Raw genomic sequence first — 15,216 nt, forward strand, 5'->3', positions numbered from 1 at the left:
ATTCGCCTTACCCGGATGATACTGAATCTTGCAATCATAGTCACTCAGCAGCTCCACCCACCTCCTCTGCCTCAAATTCAGATCCCTCTGACTCAAGATGTACTGCAGGCTCTTATGATCTGTAAAGATCTCACATTTCACCCCATAGAGGTAATGCCTCCACATCTTGAGTGCAAAGATTACTGCTGCCATCTCAAGGTCATGTGTGGGGTAATTCAACTCATGCTTCTTCAGCTGCCTAGAAGCATAAGCGATCACCCTCTCATTCTGCATCAGTACACAACCCAGTCCCACACGGGACGCATCACAAAAGACTGTAAAGTCCTCATTACTAGATGGCAGAGCTAACACTGGTGCTGAAGTCAACCTCTTCTTAAGCTCTTCGAAACTCTCCTCGTACTGGTCGGTCCATAGAAACTTCTGATTCTTCCTGGTTAGTCTGGTCAGAGGAGCTGCTATCTTTGAGAAGTCCTGAACGAACCTCCTGTAGTAACCTGCCAAACCCAAGAAACTTCTAATCTCTGTCACTGATGTGGGTCTAGGCCAGTTAGCCACAGTTTCTGTCTTCTTGGGGTCTACCTCAATACCATTCTCTGACACTACATGCCCCAAGAACGAAATGCTCCTCAGCCAGAACTCACATTTAGAGAACTTGGCATACAAGCCATGTTCCCTCAAAGTCTGCAAAACCAACCGCAGATGATGGGCATGCTCCTCTGCATTCCTGGAATACACCAAGATATCATCTATGAAGACAATAACGAAGTGATCCAGGTACTGGCTAAACACTCTGTTCATGAGATCCATGAATGCTACAGGGGCGTTAGTTAACCCAAACGGCATCACAAGGAACTCAAAATGCCCATATCTGGTCCTGAAAGCCGTCTTTGTCACATCCTCATCCCTTATCCTTAGCTGATGGTACCCCGATCTTAGATCTATTTTGGAGAAACAACCCGCTCCGGCTAGCTGGTCGAATAGATCATCGATCCTAGGCAATGGGTACCTATTCTTGGTAGTGACTTTGTTCAACTGCCTGTAGTCGATACAAAGTCTAAGGGACCCATCCTTCTTCCTCACAAACAAGACCGGAGCACCCCAAGGTGAGGTACTCTGTCGGATGAAACCCTTTTCTACCAGCTCTTGCAATTGCTCTTTCAACTCCTTTAACTCGGCTGGGGCCATCCTGTAGGGAGGGATAGAGATCGGTCTAGTTCCAGGCACCAACTCTATCTCGAACTCTATCTCCCTAGCAGGTGGTAAACCTGGAAGCTCATCAGGAAAGACATCCTGAAACTCTCTGACAACTGGCACCGAGGCCGGCTCCCTGACCTGACTGTCTAGCTCTCTCACATGAGCTAAGTACCCCTGACATCCCTTCCTAAGCAACCTACGAGCCTGAAGAGCTGATATCAGACCTCTAGGTGTGCCCCTCTTGTCTCCTCTGAAGACGACCTCTGACCCGTTCTGATCTCTGAACCTGACTACCTTGTCCCTGCAGTCCAAGGTAGCACCATGGGTAGATAGCCAATCCATCCCTAGAATGACGTCAAAGTCTGTCAAATCTAGAACTACAAGGTCGGCGGAGAGGCATCTTCCCTCAATAAAAACTGGACTGTACTGGCAGACTGACACTGCCACTGACGGGTCACACTTGGGTCCACTGACCCATAGGGGACACTCTAACCCAGAGACTATCAGACCTAACCTCTCAACGGCTCTCGGAGCAATAAATGAATGAGATGCACCCGGGTCCATTAATGCATACACATCAGAACACCCAATGACGAGATTACCTGACACCACGGTGTTGGATGTGTTAGCCTCCTGCTGTGTCATGGTGAAGATCCTGGCTGGAGCTGATGGACCTTCACCTCGGGAACCAGAAGAAGAGGCTGCCCCTCTCCCTCTACCTCTGCCACTGCCCTGAGTTGTGGCTGGAACTGCTGGCTGTGCCACACTACCAGAAGCTGTCTGCTGGGGCTGGCCCATAAAAGGCGCTCTAGGACAATCCCGAGCTATGTGTCCCTCCTGTCCACATCTGAAACATGCATTAGTCCCAGCTCGACACACTCCCCTGTGTGGTCTTCCACATCTCTGGCATTCTGTACCATCTGAGCCTGAGCTCGAGCCACCGCCAAATCCCAGACCGGATTTCAACTTGTTCCAAAACTTATTCTTCTTCGGCTTCTTGGTGGTGCTATCCCACCTCTTCTTACCTGAACTCTGAGAAGAGAAACCTGGTCCTCCTCTGTTTGGGGTCTAATCCCCTGAAGACTGGGTCACTAACTGCTTCACTGACCCCTCAACTATAGCACTTGCCTCCATTCTTCGAGCCATATCCACCACAGTGTGGAAACTTTCTCTCTCAGCTGACTGAACCAACGAGGAGTACCTGGAATGCAGCTTCATAACATATTTCTTGGCTTTCTTCGTATCTGAATCTAGAGCTTGCCCTGAAAAAGGCAATAGCTCCAAGAATTTATCCGTGAACTCCTCTACACTCATGTACTCTGACTGCCTCAGTTGCTCAAACTCAATCATTTTTAGTTCTCTAGAACTGTCTGGAAAAGCCCATCCAGCGAACTCATTCGCAAATTCTTCCCATGTCATACCGTCTAGTCTCGGGTCCACATAACACTTGAACCATTCCCGTGCCTTCTTGCACTTTAAAGTGAACCCTGCCATCTGAATGGCCCTGCTGTCACTTGCCCCTAGCTCATCAGTTATTGTCTTCACTACTCTCAGATACTCAAAGGGGTCATCCCCTGACTTGTATTTGGGAGCATCTAGCTTGAGGTAATCTGTCATCTTTACCTTGCTCCCATCGACTGAGCTAGGTCTAGGAGGTTGAGTAACTGGGGCTGCTGGTTCTGTAGGTGGTGGAGGTGGAGGTGCAGCATTCCCCGAGGTGGAGTTTGCCGGGTTTGGATAGAAGGGTGAGGGTGGATAAGCTGGGTACTGTGTATAGGGTGGATAGAAAGGTGGATAAGGCATGTAGGTAGGGTAGGGGTTAAAGCTGGAGTAATCCGATGTGCCTCCCATCGGATACCCTGAACCCTGTGGGAAGGGTGGATAATGGGGTGGAAAACCATACCCCGAGGCCTGAACGCCTCCCTGAGACTCCCCTGTCCCTTCTTCCTGCATGCTCACATCCAGGTTCCCATCCCTCCTCTGATCCTCTTCCATAACCTCCCTCACATCTGAAGAACTTCCTCCTCTATTTGTCCCCCTTCTGCTAGCATCAAAAGACCTTCTAGGGTCCCTTGACACTCTCTCTCTGTTGGCTCTACAAGACATTGCCCTAGGCAATGTAGGAGGACGGGTGCTCGTGCCCTCATCCTCAGGTGGCACTTCAGTCAATCGCGCAGATCGACGAGTTCCTCTCATCCTATTCTCTGAAAAACAGCTCATAACAAGCAAACATTAGCATTATATGGTTCATGTGGGCACACATGAACCCTCATCACATACATCACATAGCATAGCATGTCATCCATGCACATGTACAAAATCATGGCATTTCACATCATCATGCAAGACAGGACTCAACATCCTATCCTAGTGGACATGACCTTCCTATTGTGCTTGACCTTCTAGAACATCTATGAGCCCGACACTCTAGGTCTGACCATATGAACCTAGGGCTCTGATACCATTCTGTAACGCCCCGGAAATCCGAACCGCTACCGGCGCTAGGATCCGGGTCGACTTAAGGCCGCCGGGACCCGTAGCAAGCCTGACATATAACCTGTAAACCTGTATAATCCCATACATGATCAACAACATGCATAAAAATTTAAAACTTTTCTTCATACATACTGTCATCTACTAACTCAACCTGTGCATACTCTGAACATATACATAACATAGTCCCTCTGTGGGATCTCATCAAGCCTTAAAGGCAAAACAACCTGTGTTGAGTTAGTTTACATAAACATCATAACATAAGATCATGTATATACAAAAGGGATTAACAATATATTATGGTCAAGCACAACTCTATCCTCAATAACCTCATTACATAACATCCTGAATATTCTTACATTTCATCATAATACAATTGTCATGTCCACAAACTAACTATTACATACATATGACTTTTTCTCGTCTTGCCTTCTCTATCTATCCCGTACCTGCAAACCTGGGGGTTAGGGGAGAGGGGTGAGCTAGATGCCCAGTGAGTAGAACTATAAAAGAAAATATTTAAAACATGCTATCATGAAATGCGTCACTGCACAAACAAATCACACCACGGATGGACTGATTCAAAAATCCCTCAACTCCATGCCCGGCCCTATTATGGGCACCACAGGACTTCGTATTGCCCGGCCCTATTATGGGCACCACAGGACTTCGTACTCGGAGTTATTGCCCGGCCCTATTATGGGCACCACAGGACTTCGTATTGCCCGGCCCTATTATGGGCACCACAGGACTTCGTATTCAGAAGGCTGATGAATCATCCTAATGTCCATCCACTGTAATCTATCACAACAATACAATGCGGCATAGTCGTGCATTCTAATGCAAACAACCTATAATATGATCATGATGCATGAAGCATGATAAAAGCATTTCATTTCTTAATTTAAAAAGGTTAAGTTTAGTTCCACTCACCTCTGGCTGACTCTGACAAACTCTGTAGCAGCTGGCTCACTGCTGGGGTCCTTGGTTCCTCGGGTCCGAACCTACACAGGTGGACTCCAATGAGGGACCAGACATACATAAACATAACTCTAATATATTCCCCAAAAACCCCCTAAAACATCCTGAAAATATCACATAGAGATATGCATGAAGTGGCTGAACAGGGCACTTTCGGCGGCACCTTCGGCGGCCGAAAGTCCCAGACAGAGACGAAACTCAGGTAGGTTCGGCGGCACCTTCGGCGGCCGAAAGTGCCTGACAGAGACGAAAGTCTCTTTTCGGGGGCAACTTCGGCAGCCGAAAGACCTGCCTCCCCAGCCATGTTCGGCGGCCGAAAGTGCCTTCGGCTGCCGAACCTGGTTTCTGCCAAAGGGCAGAAACTTGGCTCCTTAGTGCATTTTCGCCTCCAAAACTCACCAATCATGCATATATCTCAACCAAAACATGCATACAAGTTCCTAGGGGCCTCAAAACACCAAATACCCCAACTACAACACTTCAAACACCCACAATCAACACACATTGACCAAAACATCAATATTAACCCATAACTTAACATATAACCTAACATGCATTTCTACTCATAGATCTAGCATAAAACTTATTTAAAACACATAAGGAGCTTAAGATCGGCTCTTACCTCTTGAAGATCGAGAGGGAGACGACCTAAACTTGGAGATCCACGAAAATGAGCTCCTGAGTTCCCAAAGCTCCAAAACTTGTTTCAAAAGCTTAAATCTTCCAAACCAAGTGAAAACAAGTGAAAATCTTGAAAGATTTAGAGGAAGAACATCAAAAATGGGTGAGGGACGGCGGAGAGCTCACCTTGGCCGAAAATGGGAAAAAGCTCGCCCGTTTTCGGCTAAGGGGCCCTTTTATAGTGGCTGGCCAGACCACGTTCGGGGGCCGAATGTGCCTCCGCATGCATGCCATGTTCGGCGGCCAAACATGAGGTTCGGCGGCCGAACCTGGACTTCCCTCACTCATGCTTTCGGGGGCCTAACGTGCCTCCAGAACGCATGCATGTTCGGCGGCCGAACTTGACTTTCGGCGGCCGAACTTGACTTTCGGCGGCCGAACCTGGGTTTTCCTCCAAGGACTTTTCATGCAAAAACTCATTTAATTTCATACTTTAAAACCATTAAAAACATGAAAACATTTTATGAAAGCATGGTTCTACCCTTCTAGAGGTCTCCGACATCCGAGATTCCACCGGACGGTAGGAATTCCGATACCGGAGTCTAGCCGGGTATTACACATCCAATGTCTCAAATATATAAGTGGAAACTAATCCCACTTATTCTATTAGTTCCATAATATGTTAAGGTAGAAAATTGGTCCATGTTTACAAAATCTCATACAAGAGGAGATTTCAAAGTTCATGAAGGGAAAGGTTGTTGATTATGGAATGATGGACATTTTAGGCTCTATAAGTAACTCATTTACAGTTGAGTCTATTAGACAACAGAAATTGATCAAAAGTGCTTGGATTTTAAATATAGGGGTAACAAGTCATATGTTCTTTGATCTTACTCTTTTTAATGAACCCCCTAATTCTTTCTAAATGAAGATTTATTTTACTATCAAATGGATCTAAACAATGTGTTTTTCATAAAGGCACTATTTTCCTTAGACCTAATCTTATTTTGAAAGATGTTTTATATATCTCAATATTTAAACATAAGGTAATCTCAATTAGTAAACTTGCCAAGTAAACACATATTAATGTTGTCTTTGTAGTTAACAAATATCTATTGCAGGACTATTGCATTATAAAAGTTCTGACAGTAGGCAAAGAGCATGGTGGATTTATGACATACTGAAATTGATGCAAGTTATAGTACTAGGAATATTTGTCACTCTAGTTCTTCAAATATTTTTTATTGTAATCCTTGTGTTTCAAATAAATACTTGTGTTTCAAATAAATATTGATTCTTCTAGTACAAGTGTCTTTTCTCAATTGTAATTCCAATAAAGTTAATAAAACCTCAATTGATCTTAGTTTGTTGTGGTATGGAAGGTTGATTCACATTTCTAAGTCTAACCTGTTACATATTACTTCTATTCCTAAAGATTTTTTATTTTTGATTTAGTATATGATATTTATTATGTTTCTAAATAAAATAGATTACCCTTAACAAAAAGGGGTATATCAGCCTCAAAAATCTTGCAATTGCTGCATATTAATGTATGGAGATTCCATAGTGAATTTTTCTTAACTAGTGCTCATTTCTTCCTCACGATTGTGGATGACTTTGATTGTGTATATAACACCTCTGTACTTACCATTGCCAGGGCGTAGTCAAAGGCGCCTGGTCTTTACTATACCTGCCAGGGCGTAGTCAAAGACTTCTGGTCTTTACTATACCTGCCAGGGCGTAGTCAAAGGCTCCTGGACTTCCTGTCTGAGACTCTTGGATCATTCAGCATTCACCCACATCAACAATTCACTATGCAATGCAACATATTCGTGGATACTAATGCAATCAACCTATTGCATAATCAGAAACGGTGCTCTTACCGCTTCAACCGACTGCGGGCCATTTATAGGTGGCTGGCCAGACCACCTTCGGCGGCCACACGTGAAACCGAAAGCCATGCATGTTCGGCGGCCGAACCTGGCTTTTCTTGTAACAGCCCGGAAACCGAACTGCTACCGGCACTAGGATCCAGATCGACTTAAGGTCGCCGAGACCCGTAGTAAGCCTGCTATACTGTCTGTGTACCTGTGATATCCCACACATGATCATACATTTTCTGTAAAAACATAAAACTTTTCTGTACTCCAAGACTTAACCTGTGCATGCACATATGTCTTACCCTTCTCGAGGGTTCCGACACCCGAAATTCCACCGAACTACAGGAATTCCGATGCCGGACTCAAGCCGGGTATTACATTTCTGCCTTGGTTCATGTCACTCCAACACTCATTTCCTTATACTTTAAAACTAGGAACATATCAAAACAGTTAAGAAAAACATTACTCTAACCCTTCTAGAGACTTCCGACATCCCGGATTCCACCGGAAAATAGAATTCCGATGCCGGACTCTAGCCGGGTATTATATTGATAAAAGCACATGGACATTTATGTTGAATATTAAAATCTTGGTGTATTCCACTTTATCAAATTTCTTTATCATGGTTGAAAAAATAATACCAAAAATTAATATAACAAGTTAGAATAGACAATAGCACAAAATTTCTCAATTTACAAGTATATCCATTTTTGCAATCCAAATGAATATTATATCTCCTGTTTATATACACTTTGTTTAATAAAATCGGGTGGTTAAAAGAAAATAAAATCGTCTGCTAAAAGTGGCAAGGGCACTTATGGTTCATGTCGGTTTGCAGTTAATACCACTTGTTTTATGTTCCTAGCGGCAATTAGCTGAAGGTCAATGAATTTCCCCATTGTGAATTCCCCATTAGATAGTTTTAGGGTTCTTTGAAGGTTTATAAGCTTGGTTTAATACTATTTAGTGATTAGGGTGAAGGTTTTAAGGATTTTGATTTCAAAGTCTTGGGGTTTGTGATTGTATTTGGCTTATGGGCATGATGGATGTATTTACTATTTTGCACTTCCTACAATGAAATATGATCAAAATGTATAATTTGCCCATTCACATTTTTCTGAAAGTCATTTTATTCGTTCAACTTTATTTTTATTCTATTTGCTCATTTAACTTTTAGAACTTGAATAATTTAATTTGCACAGAGTGAGAGAATATATATATCACTCTTTCAACTTGTAATTATTGAATAACTTAATCTCTATAATGTAGTAGCATATAAATATCATATGTCAGTTGTAGAGAATAAATTATTTTATTATTTGAAAGTTAAAGTAGTCGATAAAATAAAATTAAAGGTGATAAAGTAAAATAATTTTTTATAACTTGAGGGTGTAGGATGGAATTAGGATGTCTTGAGAGAAGTTCTTCCCCAAAATATTTTGAGCTTCTTGCAACCGTTAACTCTATCTAATGGTGTTGAGGATGTTGATGGCGTGATTTGGAGCAGAAACTCATCGGGTAAGTATTCTGTTAAATAAGGATATGAAATTCTTTTAAATCCTAATGGGAAAGGCCATCAGCGGTTTTGAAAATGGATATGAAAGGTTAGAGAAACACAACAGGTTAGAATGTTTATGTGGGAGGTTGCTCATGGAAAAATCATGTGTAACGTAGAGAGGAAGAAGAGAGGCTTCACTAATTTTGATAGTTGTGGCTTATGCTCTTCTGTACCTGAAACGATCTTCCATGCTTTAAGAGATTGCCCTTTGGCAATGCGATTGTGGAATCAGCTTGGTGCTGAACAAATTGAGAATAATTTCTTTAATACCAATGATGTGTTTAGGTGGCTGGCCTCTAATTTACAGAATATTGATGCTCAGATTAATGGTGTTTCTTGGGATATTGTGTTTGTTGTCGGTCTATGGTGGCTATGAAAGTGGCGAAATTCCTTTGTCTTTGATCGTGATTCTCACAACTCTGAGCTCTCGTCGGATTTTGTTTTGAAGGAGACTAAAACGGTTCAGGTGGCATGGCAGAGAGACTCGCTGCACAAGGATGGGTTGAAGTATTTGTCTTTCATTGCTTGGCAACCAGGTGGCTTAGGATGGATAACTGTTAACACAGATGGTAGTGTGAATTCTCGTGGTGGAGCTGGCTTAGCAGTTTTACGCTTGCTTTGGGTAGATGTGATCCTTTGGAAGTGGAGTTGTGGGGGATTTACAGTGCTTTAAGTTTGGTTTAGGAAAGAGGGTGGAAGAAGATTGAATTACAATCTGATTATGCAGCTGCTGTGGCTTTAGTTCAAGGACAAGGTCAAGGAGTTTTCAGAATTGCTAATTTATTAAGGAACATCAATAGCCTTTTGCAGTAAGGTTAGGAGGTGGAAGTTAAAAAGATTTTTAGAGAAACTAATAGTGTTGCGGATCATTTTGCGAGATTAGCAGTGGCAGGAGAGGCTGAACTTGTGTGGTTGGATATTTCCGACTATGAGATTGGCTTACTGTTAAATGTAAATTGTATTGGAGTTGCTTGACCTAAATTAATTTAATTGGGATCTCTCCTACCTATATATAAAATAATAATAATAATAATTTTTTATAAAAAGATAAATATCAAATTATATATTTTTCCATAAAATATTTACGGTTCAAAATTTGAAAAAAAAAAAAATCAATCTTCTCGTCCATTATGTTCTCCGTCCTCCCATTTCTTTATTAACCACATTAAAGAGTTTTGATATGATATTCTCATTATTAATTAATAATTTTTTTAAAAAAAATAAAACGGCGCTGATATTAAATTTTTAATTTGATTTAATTTTTAAAATGAGAGACTGCCTCTTTAAAAAAATAATAGAATCAAGAGAAAAGTTTTTAACTTTTTATTGAATCCTATCAAAATTGTGACTTTTTTTATTAATTAGTTGAAATTAAATTTTAAGAATTAAATGATATAACCACTAAAATATAAAGATAAATAAAAATATTAAGAAACTAAAAATAATTAATGATCGTAAGCAAAATCATGCAGAGCAAAATATAGTTAATAGAATTTTGGATTGGAGCATAGTCCGGGCGTCAGATGCTGGGCCCTGGGCCCTCACCCCCAAATTATTTCTTGATCCTTTATTTAAAAAAAATAAAATATTATAACAAATTGACTCTAATACAATAATATTCATGATAATAACAAATTCATGAATATAGCTAAAAAAATATTTTTTGATGAAATATAATTTACAAATTTTCATTAATTAATAACATTGGATAAAAGAAAAAAGAAAAAAAAAGGAGGAAAATTTCAGATAAAAAGTATTTATATCTGATGTTTGGGCATTGGCTTGCCTACTTCTACACTTCATTTCCCACACCTTCGTCTACACCAGAAGAAAAAGAAAAGGAAAGAAAAGAAGAGAAAACTGTGGAAGAAGAAAGGTGCTTGAGAAACAGATCAAATCCTTTTCCTTAACCTTCACGCCTTCATTTATCTCTCTTCACCACTCTTTCATCTTCTTCCTTCTTTCTCTCTCTCTCTCTTTCACTTCTCATAAAAACCTCTGTTTTTACAGTCTCTGTTTTCTATGCATTTAAAGCGCACAGTCCACGCGCCTCTCTTTCCATTGACTCTTTCCCTTTTCTTCATCACCGCACTCTTTTTCTTTCTTTAAATTCCCACCTCATCTTCCCAACATTTTCTCACTGGGACACAAAACAGAGCATTCACAGATTCAAGAAACAGGGGAGATAAAAGGAAAAAGCCTGAGGTTCCATTATTTTTTTTAAAGTTTTCTCTTTTTCTTTCACTTTCTTTCTCTTTCTTGGAATTTCCAACATGGGTTATTTTAAACAACAAGAAAATATGTTGAAGCAAGTGTGGGTTCATGGACCTATCATAGTAGGTGCTGGACCATCTGGTTTAGCTGCTGCAGCTTGCCTCTCTCAACAAGGTGTCCCTAGTTTGATTCTTGAGAAAACTAACTGTATAGCTTCCCTTTGGCAACAGAGAACATATGATCGCCTCAAACTTCATCTTCCCAAACACTTCTGTGAACTTCCACTTCTTGGGTTTCCTGATAACTTCCCCAAGTACCCAACAAAGCATCAATTCATCTCCTACCTTGAATCCTACGCTCTACACTTCTCAATCCAACCCAAGTTCAAGCAAGCCGTTCAAGAAGCTGAATTTGATAACGTTACTGGGTTTTGGAGGGTGCAAACTCAAGATCAAGAATACTTTTCTCGCTGGCTCATTGTGGCCACTGGTGAAAATGCTGAGCCTTTAATACCAGACATAGTTGGAATGGAGAAGTTCAATGGTCCTATTATTCATACCAGTGTTTACAAGTCTGGTTCTGAGTTCAAGAACCAGAGAGTCTTAGTTGTGGGCTGTGGCAATTCTGGCATGGAAGTAAGCTTAGACCTCTGTAGATACAATGCAGTCCCTCACCTGGTTGTTAGAAACAACGTAAGTACTTCACATCTCTAAAAAATTTCATAATTTTTATTTATTTACTCTAATATTAAGATATTTTATTTATGATTATTTTTTCTGTACAGGTTCACATACTGCCTAGAGAAACATTTGGGATGTCAACTTTCGGAATAGCCATGGCGCTTCTAAAGTGGTTCCCTCTAAAGCTAGTTGACAAGTTCTTATTATCAGTGGCCAACTTCACTTTAGGCAACACTGATAAATTAGGACTTCGGCGGCCGGATACTGGTCCAATACTGCTAAAAAATGTCACCGGAAAGACTCCAGTACTGGACGTGGGTGCATTGTCTCTAATAAGATCAGGCAAAATCAAGGTAATAAAGAACATCCTTGGTAGATTGAATGCTAAAAAACTGATGTTTTTTCTTTGAAAGTAAAGCAGTAAAGGGTTTGAAAATTTTCAGGTAATGGAGGGAGTTAAAGAGATAACAAGAAATGGAGTAAAATTTGTGGATGGACAAGACAAGGAGTTTGATTCTATAATCCTAGCAACTGGGTACAAGAGCAACGTGCCTACTTGGCTGAAGGTAAGATAGAAAACTTAGAATCTGCAGAGCTATTTAGCATTATTTGTTCTACCCTTAGTCTTCTTATATGTATCATCTATCATTTTCTCTTGCGTTGGACACATGCACAGAAGGCAGAAGGCCTGCAAAATCTCTTCTTTTTTTCCCATGCAAAAAAGAATAAAATCAGTTAGGTTCTGTTTGGGGTTACTATACTTTTTGGAACGTACCCTTTCCTTTCTCCATAGGAGATTTTGTTTTTCTTTGCTGATACGTCGCTTTCATGATATTTACATTGTGCAATCTGCTCTAAGGCCACCTTGAAAAGTGTCCTTTTTGTTCTTTTTCATTGGAGAAAATTATTATATAATCAAAAGCTCTGATTTTCAGACTAATCAGTGGTTTCCGTTCATGGTGTTTTTTTATTTTCAGGGGTGTGATTTTTTCACCGTTGATGGTATGCCTAAAACGCCGTTCCCTAACGGATGGAAGGGAGATAATGGATTATATAGTGTTGGATTTACTAGGAGAGGGCTCTTGGGAACGGCTTCTGACGCTGTTAAAGTTGCACAACATATAGCTGAGCAATGGAGGACAATCAAGGACTGCTGTAAATCTTGTAATTTCCATGTTATCCAACTTGGAAAATCATAGTAACTGTCTGGAGCAGGGAAAAAAAATAACAGCAAAAATAAGAAAAGATGAAATTTTGGGTAAATTTCATAGTGTAGATTTTCATTTCATTGCTCAACATCTTTACCAAGTAGGAGTAATTTTAAATTTCTTTTTTTCTTTTTTGGGCTTTTTTTTCCTATTTCGGGTCTTGTAAATAAACCAATTTTGTATAATGAACGGTTAATATCCACTTCTCCTGTATCTTTGCTTGTTTCTGTATAAAATGATTTCATTTTCATGAATAGACTCTGTTTTTAAATTACATTGGTATCTCAGGCTTTTTCTTTTTTTCCCTTTAATTAAGAGTCTTTTAAAATAGAATTAATAAGTCCTTCGACTTTTATAAAGAGATAAAAAAGACAGATTATATATTTTAATAAAATGTAATCTATCTCTATGAAAAAAAAATTTAAAAATAAAGAAATATGTTAAATTAAATATTTTCAATAAATATACAAATGAAACATGAAAAAGTATAAGTTGAGGATTTTTTTTGCACTCACAATCTTAGAACAGTAATAAATATATCCGAATAAATATGAAACGTATCGTTTGATATTGTATTCTACCTTAATTTTTCGTTCCATTTAAAAAGAAAATTCTTTTATAAAATGTCAACGGAGGTCATTGTACTGAGAAATAATCTTCTGATATAGTGATGATTTTCTATGTAGAGAACAGCTTTTGTGAAAAGGGCAAATTATCTAAACAGTATAAGTACGCAGCCACCTATTTCTTTCATACCTTTTGCTCTTTGTAAAGTTATATTTATCCCATTTTCCACTTTTCAACTTAAACACTTCTTCTAACTTCCAATTTCCCTTTCTTTCTTTTTCTTTTTCTTTTTTCCCTTACCCTTTTAAGACCTTTTCTTTCATTGTCGTTTTGCCTAAAATTAGTGTGTTCCTATACCATATGAACATTTCTCAAGTCACTTTTGGTGTTTCATTTGCCCATAGGTTAAAACAGGTTTTTTTTTTTAAAAAAAAAAAAAAACTTATAGAGTTGGGCAGAAAATAATTAATCAATAAAAAATATTTTTTAATAATTTTTTAAAAAATTGTTTCCTATCTTGAAAAGAAAAAAGAAAATCATTTTTCCGTCCTCAAAGGGTTTGATGCCCTCATGCTGCCGTTGAGACAGTTAAAGATAGGCACGTGTCAGCCATCGTTTTGGTTAGGCACACCACGTAGGCATCCAATGGGCCAGGCTCGTTTTCTACCCATTTAACCCATCCCCTTTAATTAAATTAATAAAATGAAATTTCAAAAGCATAATTTTTAAAAACATAAACATGGACCACGTTTGGCAAACTCCAAAAGGAAAAAATTGACAAAAGGTAGTATATCTAAAATGATGATGGAATTATAAGAATTAATGAAGGGACAAACAAGTCCTAAGTCAGTGAGGCACGTGACGTATAATACGGATAATACAGAATGAGTGAGTGGTGTACCCAACGGATTGCCAATGGCTTTGAGCTGTAAGCTGAAGCTTGCTGCTGCTGCTGCTGCTACGTTACGCAGTATCATCACACAAACACACCACTCTTCGTACTATGTTATATCTTTCTCTTTCTCTTTCACTCTGAGCTCTGTTCTGCTCTGCTCTGCTCTGGGGCTGATAATTGAGACAATGATGGGGCTCTGACCTCTTCTCTTCTGCATAGACTATTGTACGAAGGACCCAGAAACGGATTGACAGCTCTCTCTCTCTCTGCCGCCATAAGAAAAGTCCAAGTTGGAGGTCTCTGCATTGAATTCGAAATCCACACCACACGCTTCCAAGCACGCCTTATGCTGATCAGAATCTTGCGTCACTCTTTTGCTCTCTACTCTGAACGTTTTCTTTGGCAGAGGCAGAGATGAAAGGACTGTCTGTGTGTTTCTGTGTGAAAGAGTAGTGAAGAAAGAATTTATATGCTTTGCTAACGCCGTGAAATAATGCCCATCCACTGCTGAAATGACACTTGTGTTAGTAAGTTGCAGATTCAGACATTCACGTGAGACCTAATTAAGCCTTCATTACTCTTTCTCTCTCCCTGAAAATCTGATGATCTCTCTCTTACTCATCCAACCTCATTGCCCGCAAATAATCTTTTGGATATTTTTCAATTTCTCCTTCAGGCAAATAATTTCCACGCTTGGGTTGTTCATAAAGCAAAATGAATCTCCTTCAAGCAAAAGTACAAACACCTAGAGATCAATACTGTACAAGCAATATAACACAATTCCCACTTCTAAAAATTACAGAAAAAGGATTTGCACAGAGAGGGGAATGGCGGGCGTTGTTAATTTTGTTGAGAGGAACAAAAGGGTATGATTTACAGAAAGAGAGAGAGAGAGAGAGGACTTTGAAACAGGGAAATCACGGCA

The 15,216-nt window shown here is 39.9% G+C and overlaps 2 protein-coding genes across 2 annotated transcripts; both read left to right on the plus strand.

The window, feature by feature from the left end:
* Positions 1–8,830: 8,830 nt before the first annotated feature.
* Positions 8,831–9,540, plus strand: LOC122722092. The gene is made up of 3 exons (XM_043951749.1): positions 8,831–9,082; positions 9,176–9,349; positions 9,412–9,540. Exons 1-3 carry the CDS (start codon positions 8,831–8,833, stop codon positions 9,538–9,540), a joined length of 555 nt encoding a protein of 184 aa, XP_043807684.1.
* A 983-nt stretch (positions 9,541–10,523) lies between these two features.
* Positions 10,524–13,043, plus strand: LOC110604143 (probable indole-3-pyruvate monooxygenase YUCCA4). The gene is made up of 4 exons (XM_021742256.2): positions 10,524–11,633; positions 11,726–11,974; positions 12,065–12,187; positions 12,599–13,043. The coding sequence occupies exons 1-4, from the start codon at positions 11,001–11,003 to the stop codon at positions 12,818–12,820; spliced, it is 1,227 nt and encodes a 408-aa protein (XP_021597948.1). The 5' UTR covers positions 10,524–11,000; the 3' UTR covers positions 12,821–13,043.
* Positions 13,044–15,216: the final 2,173 nt, after the last annotated feature.

This window comes from Manihot esculenta, chromosome 16, assembly GCF_001659605.2.
Source record: "Manihot esculenta cultivar AM560-2 chromosome 16, M.esculenta_v8, whole genome shotgun sequence".
NCBI classification, from domain to species: Eukaryota; Viridiplantae; Streptophyta; class Magnoliopsida; order Malpighiales; family Euphorbiaceae; genus Manihot; species Manihot esculenta.

Excerpts from the sequence above, each read along its gene's own strand:
- LOC122722092 (XM_043951749.1), top strand. The coding sequence starts at position 8,831 with ATGTGTAACGTAGAGAGGAAGAAGAGAGGCTTCACTAATTTTGATAGT. Across the intron at positions 9,083-9,175 it reads CTTGGGATATTGTGTTTGTT|GAGACTAAAACGGTTCAGGT; the intron begins GTCGGTCTATGG and ends TTTGTTTTGAAG. Across the intron at positions 9,350-9,411 it reads CAGTTTTACGCTTGCTTTGG|GAAAGAGGGTGGAAGAAGAT; the intron begins GTAGATGTGATC and ends AGTTTGGTTTAG.
- LOC110604143 (XM_021742256.2), top strand. The coding sequence starts at position 11,001 with ATGGGTTATTTTAAACAACAAGAAAATATGTTGAAGCAAGTGTGGGTT. Across the intron at positions 11,634-11,725 it reads ACCTGGTTGTTAGAAACAAC|GTTCACATACTGCCTAGAGA; the intron begins GTAAGTACTTCA and ends TTTTCTGTACAG. Across the intron at positions 12,188-12,598 it reads ACGTGCCTACTTGGCTGAAG|GGGTGTGATTTTTTCACCGT; the intron begins GTAAGATAGAAA and ends TTTTATTTTCAG.